At 18.2% G+C, this 17866-nt stretch overlaps 1 protein-coding gene across 4 annotated transcripts in view; it reads right to left on the reverse strand.

The window, feature by feature from the left end:
- LOC727146 (sphingomyelin phosphodiesterase) overlaps nucleotides 1–17866 on the reverse strand; it is a 42762-nt gene that overhangs the window by 14722 nt on the left and 10174 nt on the right. For 3 of the 4 annotated variants that reach the window (XM_026444651.1, XM_026444650.1, XM_006571779.3), the window contains exon 2: nucleotides 3233–3333. In XM_026444651.1, the coding sequence (XP_026300436.1) occupies nucleotides 3233–3305 (73 nt within the window). In that variant the 5' untranslated portion in view covers nucleotides 3306–3333. Of the gene's footprint in view, nucleotides 1–3232; nucleotides 3334–3954; nucleotides 3974–17866 lie in introns of those variants that run through there. The other variant, XM_026444652.1, reaches the window with a different exon arrangement.

The raw sequence follows: 17866 nt of genomic DNA on the forward strand, positions 1-17866 counted from the left end.
CGTAGAAACAGTAAATTAATCAGAAGAATTATGCAGCAATATATTTTTTTATGTCACTTTTTAAATATGCAAATCTTTTGCTTTTAAATTTTTTGTATTATTTAATAAAATTATATAAATTATTTATTAACTTATTCTTTTATTTTTTTATTTATTGTTTATTTTAGTTTTAATCTATAATGAAATGTTGTCCATATTAAAATTATATAATAAAATATTAGATAAATAACAATTTCTTTTAACTACAATTTCTTTGAAAAAATTGAATCGAGAATTTATAATTAACTAATGAATTTTTTATTTAAATTATAGAACAATTGTTAATTGAATAATACAAATAACAGAAAATACTAATTTTGATTTCGCATCATATCATATGGTATAATATAAAAAGATATTCTTTTTACATATATATATATGTATATAGATGCACACATCTGTTTAAACAGTCGTCTGTTTCTTTAATTACAATTTATGTGCATGCTATTTAACATCTGAAGAATAAATTGATTTCATTTTATGAGAAGTAAAGAAAGTATTTAAAAAAATGTTTATGTGATTTATTATATGGTATATCAATTTAAAATTCAAATGATAAAATGTTTTAAATTTTATTTTTCTTGAACTAACAAAAAATTTATTTTATTTTTTATTACTCATGAAATATATATATATATATAATAATTGTTCTTATATAAAATTAATTAATCTAATTAAATTGTACTTCAAAATAATATTTAATTTATATTAATATTATATTATATAATAATATATATTATATAATAATATATATTATGTAATATATCTATACATAAAATATTATAATATATAATAACAATATGATGATGATAATAATAATAATAATAATAATAATAATAATAATAATAATAATAATAATAATAATAATAATAATAATAATAATAATAATAATAATAATAATAATAATAATAATAATAATAATATAATAATAATAATAATAATAATAATAATAATAATAATAATAATAATAATAATAATAATAATAATAATAATAATAATAATAATAATAATAATAATAATAATAATAATAATAATAATAATAATAATAATAATAATAATAATAATAATAATAATAATAATAATAATAATAATAATAATAATAATAATAATAATAATAATAATAATAATAATAATAATAATAATAATAATAATAATAATAATAATAATAATAAAATATAATAAATGTAATAATAAAAATAATATATTCTGAAAATATAATAAAAATTAATAATATAATAAAAATATATTAAAATATAATATACTAAATATATAAAATAAATAAAATAAAATATAATATAATAAAAATATAATAAAAAATAATATAACAAATTTTTTATTAAAAAAGACATTAAGAAATTAATGAAGGTTAAAAAAAGAATTCTATAATAACAATTTGTATTAAAAAATAAGTCATATAATTTATTATTGATCACTCATCATTTAATTAATCCTTAATAATTGATTAATTAATAACATAATCAAACTTAATTACTTTAATAAAATATAAAAATTATAATGTTTGTTTCAAATTGATTAAGTATACATAAATGATATGTCATTTGATTCTGTCTATAAAATTTTAATTCTATCCATAAAGATATATGAAATCTGTTTGTATTTCTACAAATTTTTTTTCTTTTATTTTATTCCTCATTTAGATAAATAATGTTTTATAAATAAATTAAAATAATTAATTAAGACATTATGATGACAAATTATTGAAATAAAAAGAAGGAGCAATACATTGAAGCAATCTATAATTTTCTCTTCTCATATAAAATCTTTATATATTTAAAGAATTTTAGCAAAAAATAAAATTAATAACATATAAAATTAAGAATACATTTAATGCAAATAATTATTATTTATAAAAAAAGAATGACATTATATTGTGAGATATAATCTCATTTATAATTATATATATAACAATTAGATCAATAAAATAATTTTGGAAACTAATTTCATATAAATATTTCATTTTACGATAAAATATTATAGAAAAAATATTTTATTATTAAATAAAAATTATTGTTTTAAATATAAAATTATGATATTGAATGTTTTACATCTTAATTCTTATAAATAAATTCAAAAAGTATGTCAATGTTATACATATGACGTTATATATATAATATTATATATAATATTTTATTATACAATCTATTTTATAGCGTAAATCAGTAATCTCTAAATTATATAATTTCTCCAATACAATAAAAATATTTAACAAATTTGAAAAATAGCATAATTCGTAATCATAAATCGAAATCACCGAACCGAACGTAAATTTCAAATACTTTCTCTATAAAATGAGGTTATGATATTACAAACGTTTCGCTCCATTTTCAATTTCATGAGTAATAAACTATCATGTAATTTCCCTAAAGATATATTATAATGAAACCTATTTAATATAAATGGATAATGTTTTTGTTAGATTCTAACTTTTTATCCTATATTTTCGCAACTTTCACATAAAAATTATTGGAAGTATTATATATATATATTGATGCAATTTTATAGAAAAATTAAAAAGATTATACGAAATATATTTTTAAAGTGAAGTTCGTTAAAAAATAAAAAAAAAAAAAAAAGAAACCAAAAAATATAAAACAAGTGAAAAATTGAAAAATTCAAGATAACTTTGATATGAATTTGATATACTGATTTTTTAGAATTTTTGTATTAATTTTTTTCGTTAAAATCTTCTATCATTATTGTTAATTGATTATGTCATTCTTCATCATGAATAGACGAAGATTTGTTTGTTCTTATCAAAACAAATGATACTGTTACTTCATTTTATTATCAATTAGGTATGCTCTATAAGCTATCTATGAATTTTAACAGTATTATTATTTTTTTGCAAAAAAAAAAAAACAGATAACTATATGAACATTTATTATTGATGGGATTTATTTGTAACATAATTATTATGAATAAATACGAATTTGATTAAAATTAAGTGGTCGTTAAATAATTAAGTAATTAAAAAAGGATACTACATAATTATGATCTTTCTCTATTGGCAATAATTATATACATATATATACGCAAACTTTTAATATTAATTAAAAATAAAAATAGAAGATTAAAGATTAGAGATTATTAATAACGAGAAGTAATAAATTGAAATAAATAAAATACAAATAAAAAATATTCTTAAATAAAAAAAATAATACAATTTACATACCAATGGAGATTTCCAAAGTGCCAAGGAAAAACAATATAAAAATGCTCGTTTTGATCCATTTTTGATTTGGCATGCTATATTAAACTCTTTGGTATTGTCAACTGAAATAAAAAAAAATATAGGTATATGAGATCATTATTATAAATATTTAATCTTAATTCAATTTATTGTTACAAGTATTCAAATTTATAAATATTATGATATTATAATATATATATAAAATATTAATATATTCGTGAAACATTTTTTTTTTTAGAGGATAAAAAAGACAAAAAAATTGCTCAATATTATTATTATCTATTATAGTATTTATTAATATTTATAATCACTATAATTGTAATATAGATAGATATAATATAATAGAAAATATTTTTATAGATTTATGAAATTTAAGTCAATCGGTATCTCAGATAAAGAAATATAGATAATTTCTTAATTATATATCTAATATAATTTTTTATCAAATTTTTATTTCTATATATAGTATTATTACATGCTAGTAATTGATTGTATAATTTTCTAATCAATTTAAAATTTAATTAATTAATTAAAAAAATTAAAATTAAAGACTAAAAACTAAGTAAGTTAATTAAAAATAAAATAAGAAAAAAACATTTAATATTTAATGATTATATAAAATATGTACTGATTTTTAATTTTAATTATTATAATACTAAACGACAGGAAGTACGTAAGTAATTTAAATTTTGGACGATACTTGCCATTACTGTTATACTTAAGTATGTCACCATGAACACGTATTCAAAATATGACTTTCGAAACAATAGTGTCAAAATTTAATAAATAATTAAGAATTGTCACGTATCTTTATATATAATTAATGATAAAAATTTAGGATATTTACAAGATTCTCTCTTTATTTTCGATAACCTCAAAATATATTTTCAAGATCAATATTCTTTTTTCCTATATCTATATTATATTGATATATAATATATCATGATTTTTATGTCGAGATATTCATAAAAAACTATCTTTGTAACTCTATAATGAATTCTGTCTATAATTATAGTAATATATGTCTTATATTGATTACCAATTACTTTGTATCAAACTTAACCTCATTTTTTGTTTATAGTATTTATAAGTCGATCCATAGATGAAGAATCTTTCAAATAGAAGTTTCATGTGTATAATGATATATATTAGATTTAAATTAATATTATCTAATCCAATCTTAATTTCATGTAAACTAGAGTTGTCAAACGTATACTATCTTCTCTATGATTAAAAGTAATTCAATTCTTCTAAGTGGAGAATACGAGATGTCACATTATGCCTACTACCACTGCTATATTAGGCAAAGATACACATCACATGACCAAGGTTCTACCAAAGCCAAACGTCGCATCATGTCACGTGATGTATTTCTGTCTAATCTAGCAATAACGTATACGGAGATAATCACGTCACGTATTTTATTCTTTCGCAAAAGAAATATTAGTAAGTCCAAATTCTAGTAGTAGAAGGGATATATAGATATAATGCACAGACGAATAATATAATTTATTATAATAAGATGTAAGTGACAATTTATTTTTGTAATTATATAAATATATAAATATTATAAAATATTATAATATTATAATTATCGAATGAATTTTTATTATATTATAATTATATAAAATATTATAAAAATATAAGTTTAATAATATATTTCAATCATGGAATGGATGGATCGTTAAATTCACTTTCGTTTATAGATATACAACATTCCATATCTATAAATTATATTATCTAAAATTTCCCTCCCTTTTTTTATCAAACGTTTTTGCAAAATATTTTTTCAATTGTATTTATTCTTCACATTGTTATCTATCGTATTATGATACTTGTTATAATATTTTTATTGTAATATATCGTATATTTTAAAAAATGATAAAAAAAAGTCTGATTAAAGGAATGCAAGTGTTATGAACTTTGTGAAAAAAATTAATACATATATATATCATAATAGAAGCAATAATAAAAACAATAATATTAAATTTAGTTAATATTATATTCAATATCCACGTAAATACAAATTTTTGTTTAGTTAAGATTCGATGTTATCCGCACAAAAACTTCAAAGTAGAAAAGTATCTCTACTTTCTCAAATAAAATTTCCTGATGAATTTCTTTTTTATTTAAAGTTCTTAAACATGAAAGAAGATTAAAGATTAAGATTAAACATGGATTAAATCCAAAGCTAAAACTTATTTATTCATTTTCCTTTTTTTTTTAATTAAATATTAAGATCAACTTTCGTAAATTATCAATGACTTCAGTTTATAGAACACATTATAACATATGCATAATGTTTTGCAATTCCTTTTAGAAAATCTTAAAAATTTTTATTCCAACATTTCAACATATTATGTTTTTTTAGTATATTAATCTAAAACAATATTCAATAAAAACTAATTACGTTAATTTTCGAAAAAATAAACTCAGGTTCCATTCTTTTCTCTAATATTAATAAATAAATGAAATAATAAAAATCATTTTTCTTTTTTAGCCTTATTCAACCATACAATGAAAATATTAATACCGATTAATTTACGTTTCACAATCGATCAATCTGTTAATAGCAGCTCGTGCGTCGTAGTCCGTGAAATTGCGATGGATGTTCTTTCGATCGTAACGCGACTACCGGTTGCAGTGGGTCAGTGAGATCTGTTTTGGCGAAAGTTCGATGCGCGATCGTATCCAACCGATGCGCCATTTCCGTGTATATCTTTCCTTTCACGTGATTCTCACTACGTTAGCAATTAATCGAGGCAAAATATGACGGATGGGAAAAATATTGGGCTATTATCGGTGTGGAAAGCATGGGAACGATGATCGATCATCGTTTATCATTGTTTGTCGAATAAGAGCGGCAAATTAATTTAATTTAAATGAAAAATTAACTTTTCAATCAAATTGATTTGGGGAGAAGAGAAAGAGAAAAGGAGAGAGTTCCGCATTTGTTTCATAAAATGGATTCGAACGTTTCATTTACATTTTACTCGCGATGATTAACATTTTTTTTTTCTTAAGTTTCTAATTTTTCAAAGATCATATAAGGATATATTTTCTTTTAAAAATATCTAAAAAAAACGTTTATAATAGATATTTTACGATTCATAAAAATGAGTTTTACATAAATTGAATTTAAATTTTCATGCCATTATTGTGTATCCTTTAAAAAATTATATTTTAATATGGATATATTCTATAATTACATATTTTTAGATTAATGAATATAGATTTCTTTAATTTCAGAATTTTTTATCGAAATACGATAATAAGATTGATTTATATGATAATTAGATACAATTCTAATTATTTTTATAGAAAAATAATTTATTTTGATTCAATTTATTTATGTTTTTTGTTCAATATTTATTTCATTAATTCATAAATAAAATTAAAATGAACTTATAATTTCTTTATTTTTCAATTTAAATAATAATAAATATATTTTATAAGATAATTTTATATAAAGATTAATAAAAAATAAAAAGAAAAGATTAAATTTTTCGAAAATTATATGCATTTTAATAAAAATGCATTTTAATAAAAATGTATTTTAATAAATATGTATTTTAATAAAAATACACTATTTATTAATTTTGGTTGTAACTTTTAATTAATTAATATATGCATTCTCAAGAAAATTAATTTTGAAAATGTACACATCTACGTTTAATTCTCAATAATAAATAATTAAATTACCTTGACATGATACTTATATACATATTTATACATAAATATTAGAACATCAGCTTTTTTGCAATAAAATAATCGACCTAAATATCATTGAAATGATTAATTGATCAAAATATTTTATTCAATGATTCAAACATAAAAAGAGGATATTTTTTATAATTCTAATTTTTTTTTAAAAAAGATTATTTATAAAGATATTATTAATGAACTTAATAATTATACACATACAAGTCAGAATTCTCTCTAAAAAAATTTTTTGACTGTAATTAAAAAAGAAAAATTTAAAAAATTATAAAATATAAATATAATAGAAAAAAAATAATCCATGTAAAATTTTTCTCAACGAGAAAAATTTTTTTTTGTAAATAAAAATTTTTTTTAAATTTTTTCATTCTTTTTATATATTCTAATATTTATAAACAGAAATACAAATATATATTTATGTATTTTTTATGTTCTGTTATTTGTTCGTAAAACAGAATAATTATAGTCAATTATCTGTTATACATATATGTATGGTTATTAACTACAAACCAATGACACAAAAAAAAAAGAAAAAATTATCAAAGTCAATTAATTCACTGATATCAAAATCAAAAATATACTTGATATAATTTTTCAAAATTTTTTCAAAATTTTTTCAACAAAATTTTTTTTTTTTGAAAAATATTTTTGATCAATTTTTTCATAAAAAATTAAATTTTATTCAACAATACCACACCTTGTATAGGAATTTAAAATGTGTATGAGGTAAATCATAATACATTGAAAGTATGACCTTGAAATATTTTTCGCTTCGTTTCTATATCAAAAGAATATCTTTCACAAAGTTCCAGTTCAAATTCAATTTTTTTTCTTCTTCTTTTTTTTTTGTTTGTTTGAAAATTGAATAATCTACATTTCAAAAAATATATACTGCAATCTATTTTGTTGTTTATATTAAATATAATTTAAAAATTAAATATAAAATTTGTATAAAAATTATTCACATACCATTTACATCTTTTTAAATTATTATCTTGACAATTTTAACATTTATTTTAGCATTTTATCATATTCTATATATATATAGATAATAATGTATTTGAAATATATTAAATGTCATAAAATAAATTATTAATGTACTTATTATTTTTATTCAAATATTTTGATAAAATATTTTATATTGTCTATTATTTTGTGCAAAAAAAATATAAAGTAAAATATAAATAATAAATAGTTGCAAACAATGTTATATATATCTTACAATTATATATATATAATAATCAATAAATATATTTTTCTATAAAATAATTTATTTAAATATCGGAAAAAAAGAAATTTATATTAATTAATGCTTACTTTTATTTATAAATATATAAAAATATTAATATATCCTGTTTTAATTTATAATCAAAATTGTTTTCAATTTAATTTTAATTTAGTTCAGAAATCTAACAATATACAATAAAAATTAATATAAAATAAAACAAGTGAAAATTAATATGCATAATTTTTCTTTCACATTTTATCATAAAATATAAATAAATAATAAATAATATATTTATCGATTTAAATTTACTCCTCGTTGTATATTTAAAAAATATAGAATTATAATTAAATTAATAGCAATTTTACGAAATTAAATTAATTTATTATCACCATGTACAACTCACAACATAATTTTTCGTGAAACTCTTACACTTTCGATAACAATGAACAGGAAAGAGGTTAAGCGAACTCAGGCGCGTGCAAAAAAAAAAAAAAGGAATGAGTAAACGCATTCCATTCGATTTTCCAGCGAACCATCTACTACTCGCCACCAGACTTGATGGATAATTTTATGTCCCATTTATCCGATTATTCGATTGAGTTCTGTCGATAAAAAATAACGGTGAACCAGAAACCACTTCGAATTTCCTAGCACGAAAGAATTCCAAAGAATTCCTTTTCGTTGATGAATCAAATGGCAAGAGGAGAACGAGTAAAACAGCCAAGTGGAATAAGCGGTTAACCGTTATTCGACCCACCAAGGGACCTTGGCTGCTGAAAGAAGCTACACTTCGGCCATGCTCCGTATTTCACTCATTCAAAACGAAATCGTCGCGGAGGGATCTCTCAAACTTTCAACTTCCGCGCACACTTCCTACTTTCGGCCACGAAACTCGTGTATACTGTTACTGTTGTCGCGTCACGTGAAACAATTTTATGGATGGATCTAAAGATAGAATTGAGATCGATATCGTTATCGATCATTATCGATAATTCGATATATCGATAATCTCGGTAAATCGACGAATGAAAGTAAATTCCAATTTTTTCGAAGTTATTATTGAACATGTTGATTAATTATAGTTGATTAACAATTTTATCGAATTTTGGATATATTGGAAATCATTTAGATACCAATCACGAACTAAATATAAAATATAAAAGTAGAACTAAAATTAAGATTTTAGGCTTTCAATAAAGCATGCGTATTTTTATTGCAATTTGTTACAGATAATATTTTTACATATCTTGATAATAACTCTTGGGAACTCTGATCTCTTCATTAATCATATTATCGATATTTTAAAAATTACCAATAAGATATCGATGATATATTGATAATCGATATTATAATTCAAACTAAAAGATTACGAAGAATTCAGAATTAGAAATTCTGTAACAGAGAGGAACAAATTTGTATTTGACAATTTTTGAATTAATATAATTTTAATATATGTAAAAAAAAAAAAAGAAAAAAAATAGGAAGAAGAATACTGTATAATTCAAAGCAAAGTTTGTACAAACCAGATAAGAAATGAGCAATTTATTGCAGATTTTGGATCTATCACAAATTGTAAACAAATATACAATTATTGTTATTTTTTGGTATTTATAGAAAAATGATATATTTATTTATTTTAATGAATAAATTAATGAATTGTGTGTTTCATTATCTATTATTAATATAAAGTTAATAAAAAAGTAAAATTTTTTGATAAGTTGGAGCAATTTTAAATTTAAATTTGCCAAAATTATATTTATATTGTTGATTGTTAATATAAAATGATTATCTATTAATAATTAATTAATTTTCTATTAGTTAATTTTTAATATAAATTCAAATTTAAAAAATTAATCAAAAATTGAAATGAAAAATATTGTTTCAATAACTGTTATTTATTTTGAAAATAATATATTTTTTATGTGTTCTTTTTTAGTGTTAAAGTAAATAACAAACAACATGAATAACAAAAGAATAATTTTATAAGAATTCTTTTAATTTCTCTAAAATTGATATAAAAATGGATTTTTCCATAATTCCATTTATGCATTATTTTTATTATATTTTAATATTCATTACATTTTAAATTTAGTTACTATTGCAAAGAAATTAAAAAAATTTTTTTTAATGATCTTTTAAAACAATATTTAATTACAAATAAATAATATACAACTTTGATAAAGGAAAAATCGACAGTAGAAAATTGTAAAATATTTTCATTATAAAAGAATATTCAATTATATACATGATTAAAACAATGATAATTGTCACAAAAAGTCTATATTTCCACAATAATAACGAGTTTTGCTAATTATCTACTAGTTTGAAGTTCATATTCATGAATTTTCAATTTTTAATTTATTAAAATTAAAATATCATATATAAAATCATATATAAAATCAAAATATAAATAAGAAATACTATTAAATAAAAGAAATCTTTCGTTGATTTTATATTTATGCATTAAATTTATAAATTATTAAATTATTGTATGATAAATGCGAGATTTTTTTATATATTATATAAAATGTTCAAAATAAAATATTATATACTAAAGCTGTAATCGATTATTGATATATTATCGAATAAAAAATTACAATTGACAAATATAAACGTAAAAGTAAACAAAAGAATTATTAATAATAATTAATAAGATTAATCAATTTATTTGTAATTGTTTTAACTTTTGTTTTTCAATATACAAGATATATTAAATTTGTTAATATCAAATTTTGATTAACATTACTTTCAGTGAAATTGAATATAAAATGATCTTATTTTAAAAATTCGATTATTTTATTCGCACAACTTAATAAATACATTTAAAATCATGCATTCATAAACTGATACTTTAATAAATACGTACACGTATTATTGCGGACAATGGAACAAATAAAATCTTATATGCGTGACTATAGGAAAGTAAGTGATTTTCTCGCCTTTTTAATTAATTTTCTTAAAGCTATTATAAAAGATTGCTTTGTTTTATTTTTTTTTATATAAATAATATTATTAAAAAATATAATAGAAAAAATAACAAAATATATAAATATTTTATATAAATAATTATTGAATTGATTTTTGTTAATTAAAATATTGAATAAAAACATAAATTTACATAAATAACAAATGATAAACTAAATAATGCAAAAAATCAATATCATTCAATCCATAACAAATTTGGATTTTCTTAGAAAAAAAAATAAAATTTCTAACTCTATATTAACTAAATATTAACTATAATCAATTTAATATATTAAAAAAATAACAATCAATTAAATAAATATTATTAAATAAATAAATATGATTATATGTATAATTTTTATAAATCTATAATCATGTAATTTTTGTATATGAGAAATGAAATTTATATTGTAATAAATATTTTATGAGAGAAACTATTTGAATGAATGAAGTTTTCGAAGCAAATGATATATAATAATTCTATGAAGATAATATTGAAAGAACATCACATGTAAAATTAAAAGATATCCAAATTTATTTTAATTTAATATTCTGCATTTAATTATCATTCAATTATATTTTAATACTATTTACAGAAATATATTAAATTATATACTGCAAAAAAAATTGAAGATCATCGTGTTTTTATTAATTCTTATAAGTATTTAAAAAAAAAAAAAAAAATATTAAAAAAGAATAAATTCAATATAATAAAATCACTATTATTAAAAAAAAAATTATACATTTAGATATAATATAATATACATTTCTTTTCTTAATATTCATTCAATCTCTTTCACTTTCTATAATTATTATTCATATAACAATAATATACCAACAGTTCTTAATCTTTTGTTTAATTAATAATTTTTGTGAATAAAATTTAATCTAAGACTTTGAATCAAAATTTAAATTTCTAATTGTATATATAAAATATGTATAAATATGTATAAAATGTCTGTTCACCAACAACTTTTAAATTTTAAAAGATTTATTAATACGAATAAATGAAACAAGAAATATCAAATGATTTTTTCACTTTTGCTTTTCTCACCCATGCGAATAGGTTAAGAATCACTATATCTTTGGATTATTATTAGCATTTGCAGATTGCATTCTATTAATACTGTTCGCATTACTAATCATATCTAAATTTTATTAAAACGAAAGAATATTGTCTTATTAACGGAAACGAAAAATAAATTAAAACGCTGAATAAGATAGTAAAACGATTATTTGTAATATTAAAAGAAGAAATGAAAAATTAGAAAGCATGTTAAAATTTAAAAGTTCATTCAGCAATAAAATTCTGAAAAAGTATGTTTATTGATAATAATACAAATAATAAATAATTACCGGAACAACAGTCATATTTTAGTTCAGATAATGAAGATTCTATTATTCTATTATTATATTATAATTCTATTATTTTAATATTTATAAATAATTATAATTATTTAAAGTACAATACATTACAATATTTTAATTCTATTGTAATTATTTTAACAAGTATTATTATATTTAATTTTATATTATTATATTTAATTCTATTACATTATAATATAGACTATATTACAATATATTCTGTAATATATAGTATATACAGTATATTCTATTACATTATTTTAATAAATAAATATAGAATGATAGTCACTCTATATTTAATAATATCAATGCAAGTTACTTAATATCATCGTTAATAGTTTCTATTGGAATCAGTGTTTTTAAACATTGACGTTCAAATAATGAAAAATGTTATACAGAAATAAATTACAAATATTTTCTACATTTTATCGAGTTATAAAAATTTTCAAAAATGTTACAGATTGAATTCTAATTGAGTGAGCTTAAATTCAATCTTTATTTATCTAAAAATCATTTATGTTCCAAATGATCTTTCTTACATTCCATTTCATTAAAGTAAAACGTTCAACAGCAATTATTCATCATTATCCAAAATGTCGAACTAATTTATCTATGTCTAGACTAACGTTAATCGATGACAGTTAATGACCCCTTTTCTTGCTAGATTCTATTCATCATGTTTTTCATTGGTTGACAACTTTCAACTTCGTGTGCGATTAACTGTAATATTCGTAACGGCTTCTTTTACATGTGGTTTGAATAACTTCAGATCTGATGTATATGAATATAAATCTATTTCTGTGTAAATGAGATAAGAATGTAAATAATTTGCGATTAAAGAAATTTTGAAATCACGTTATAATTATAATTTATAATGCAAAATATTTATATGAAATAAAATTTTTATAAACAAAATAAAGAAATGGAGCTTATAGAGATTTGACTTATTGTTTAAATATTATAATACTTTATATTTTGAATATATATTATATATAATATTTTGTATTTTATTTTGTATTTATATTAAATTTGTATTATGTAGATTTTTATATATTCTAATTTTTCATAAATATATTAACATTTGTAGTTTATAAAAAAAATTATTTATAATATTTCAAATTGCGTTTCTTTTGAAACGAAATCGAAAATAACTTAATTTATAGCATAATATATCATATTATATCATAACTTAATGTGAAATTAATTTCTCCTTGAATGACAAATAATTTAAAAATAAAAAATAATTGTATAAAAAACTTAAAATGGAATATGAAGTGCACATTCATATGCACGTATAATAAATATACAGATAGATTAATTTTATAAATAAAATTGTTAAAAACATAACAAAAACATAACTTGTTCCTGTCATAAAAATTAAGATATATCAGAAAAACATTAATTTCTATTTCATCATTTGAAAATTATTATTTTCTATTATATTAAGATATCTAAAAAAAAAAAACATTCATGATAAAATTAATTTATCAAATTATTTGTTTTATTTTCAAATATTCATATTCTATTTTTTATATATTGCTATAGCAGTTAATAAAAGAATTAAGTATAAATGATATAAAAATCAAATCTAAACAAGTACATTAAAAATATCTATTTAATATTCAATATTAAATAAAAATAATTTTGCAATGATATCTATATGAATCAAAAGCTTTATCTTGTATATTTTTTTTAATTGTCAAGATTAATAAAAAGTATGAATTTTAAGCTAATTTCAATAATTCTTTAATAATAAAATTCTAAGATTGAATAAAAATAAATAATAAATAATAAAATTAAATAAACAATAAATAGTAAGCCAAATAAATATGTCAAATAACGATAGTTATTTGAAAATAAATAAATTTTTAATTTTATTATGTTAAATTAAAAAAATACATTATATAAAATAATTAAAAATAAACATTAAATTAAAATTAAATTAATTTTAAATATATTTTAATTTTATATATTTATATTAAAAGATATATATATATATATATATATATATATATATATATATATATATGTATGTATGTATATATATATACACACACACACCTGAATACTGAGAATTTAATACAAATAAAGAATTTTATAAGATTTATATGAAATATATTGTATGATTGAAATGGAACCATATCAGTTAATTTTCAAATACGTCATGGTAAATTGTGAATCAGCTATTGAACGAGATAAAGAGAACTTTGACAAAGAGAGATTCTTTTTCAAGTTGAGACCATTCAGCGAATCATTCAATAATACAACTCAATGACATTTAAACAGGAAATGGTAAATTTTATTCTCGAGGTCAACACTATACTCTACTGATAGAATCCTCTATTGATACAATTTCTGGAATGGAGTGTTTTTATTATATAACCAAAAAAGTCCTGAACGACTTTAATTCAAAAAAGAATAAGTATAAAAGATATTGAAATTCTTTTAAAAATAAGTTTATTTAAAAAAAAAAAAAAATTTTTCAAAATACCGATTCTCAAAAAATTACATAACTTTGTCATCGATCCTTTTGAGATTAAATTTAGAATATTATAAAAAGTTAAGTAATTTTTATACAGATTTATAATTTTATACAGAAGATGTTATAATTTTTTTAATATTATTGACTAGAGTTATAGCGTTTCATTCTTAATCCCATTTTGATATTAGATTCATATTTTTTAATCAGATTATTTATCAGATTATTTGTAATCAATTTGTACTTACTATTATATAAATTATTATATTATAAATTTTTGTATTATTATATTCATTATCAAAAGAAAATTTCATCTTAAAAATCTTAAAAATTCGTAAAAACGATCAAATAATAGCAATAACTATAAATATTGATAATTTCAAAAAAATTAATAATAATAATATATTTAAACGAATTATTTTTAAAAAGTTTTATTTTTATCTCAATTTAGAAAATTTTAAAAAATTTTATATGAATTCTCCAATTAATTTTTTAAAAACTAAAAAGAAAAGATATAAATAACTTTGTTTTACAATAATTTATGATAATAGTAATAAAATCACTGAATAATAAAATTAGAAATTAGGATATTATTACATATCAATTTGAATAAATCGAAATGCATCGTTCATCGATGTTTTTAAGTCAACAATTAATCTGATAGATTTTTGTCCTTCACAGATAAAAATAAAACAAATTGAGGTGCAATGAACATGAGTAACCAAGAGAGCGTTTGAATGCTGTTGAAGAAAATATTCAAGATGACTCTTTCAATAAAACCATTGTCAAGAGTTGAAAAAATTTATGCAAATCTCATTCAGATTATTCGAATTATTTGAATTTAAGCGGCAAATTTAAATAATATGAAGCAACTTCAATAATGTGAATCGCTTATCTCACTTGATTTAAAATATTTTTTTAAATTTTCTTTCCATTCATATTAAGTTAAATCATTTGCTTCAAGTAGCTTCATTCAAACAATTGTTCATTTATTTCACTTGATTTTCTGAAATAATTTTTTCAAACTTCAAATGAAAAAAGAGAAATGAGAAATTTATTATTATAAAATTTTCAATACAATATATTGAATTCTGCCAAATTCTGTACAAATTAATTTACATTTATATATCTCGAAAATTGAAAAAAATTAAAACTAAAATTTTAGATTCAGAATATATTTCTCCTCTCTTTCTTGATATAAATTATAAATTTCATATCAGAAGTGTATGTTTTTCGAAAATAGCCAAAATTCTTTAGAATAAGCAAAATTGTATTTTAAATATAAAGACATATTGAATCTTTGAGGCTGATTTCATTTAAAAAAAGATTTCTTGACAATAAAAAATTGTTTGTATATTTATTATTATACTCTTCATACAAATTTTCAAACGTTCAATTCAAGAATTTTCATATTAGATTCTTAAAATTCTTTGTAATATAGTATTCAATTATGATATATTTATTATCATTATATATCCATTGTAAATATTTTTTAGACAACTTCCAGGCAAACAAATTATAGTAGCAAAACAGAAATTCTCTTGTAAAGATGAGACTTATGCAACAAACAAAAAGACATTAGAAGATCGTATCGAAAAGGAAGTACATTGTTTTCCATTTGTTTTGACTGTTATCAATTTGGAATATCTTACATGCAAACAAAATATTAGTTAAGAAAAAAAAACAATGTTATAAAACAGTGTTGTTGAATTTTCATTTTTTTTAAATTTAATTGTGAATAATTATTCGAAAATCAAAAAATACTTTTATTTCTTTTTAAAATTCTATGCAAAATAAATTCCTTCTTTTGATTATGATGATTAAAAAATATAATGCTAAGAAATACTCATAATAAACGAATATTTTTTCATTTTTATAAATAATTTAAATAAAAGTTTGACAAAAATATATATTATATTATTAGAAAATTTTAAATATACTATTTACTTTCTTCCTGTATAAGAAAAAATAATGTAAAATGAATATTAGATTTTTTTGTTAACAAAAAATAAATAAACATAATAAATAATATAATAAGAAAAAGTATAAAATAAATTTTGGACTATCAGAAAATGAGATTTGTTTAAATATATTACAAAAAAATATCATCTTCCAATCTCGATGTTATTATCACATTGAATATTATTATAAAGATTTTAATGTTATTTATTAAATATTAATATTAATTCTAGAATGATATATTATTTTCTTAATTCATGATACAATAAAATTTTTTTAGATTTAACGTCTTTTTTTAGTTATATAAAAAATTCTAAAAAGATTCATTGATATTGAAATAATATTAATATTCAATTTCAAATATTCATATATTTATATATACTTAAATATTCAAAAGAAAATTGTATAAGTTTTATATTTCAAATTATTTTGCAATAAAATAATAAAATAAAAAAATATTTTAATTAAAATTTTTATTATAATAAATTATTATATATAAATAATTATTAATATCATTGCAGAATAAAATATATAATTGAAATATTATTATTTATTTATAAAATTAAATATGTATTAAAAATATTTTATTTAATATAGAAATTATTCTAAATTTTTAATTTAATACAATTAAGACAATATTTTTAAGGAAATTTTTTTATTTTATATTCCAAATTCTATTATCTAAAATAGGACAGATCCGAATTAAATATTATAAATTTGCCATATATTCTATCCTTTATCTTAAAAGAATTATAATATTATGTTATAAGAAACACGATCTATATATACTTGACGAGAATTATATACTTTACTCTAATTTTTTTCTGCAATTTTTTACATAGATTTGCGTTACAATATTAGATTATTTATCATATTATTCATATTATAAAAATTTATTGAA

Source organism: Apis mellifera, linkage group LG13 (assembly GCF_003254395.2).
Source record: "Apis mellifera strain DH4 linkage group LG13, Amel_HAv3.1, whole genome shotgun sequence".
Lineage (NCBI taxonomy): Eukaryota > Metazoa > Arthropoda > Insecta > Hymenoptera > Apidae > Apis > Apis mellifera.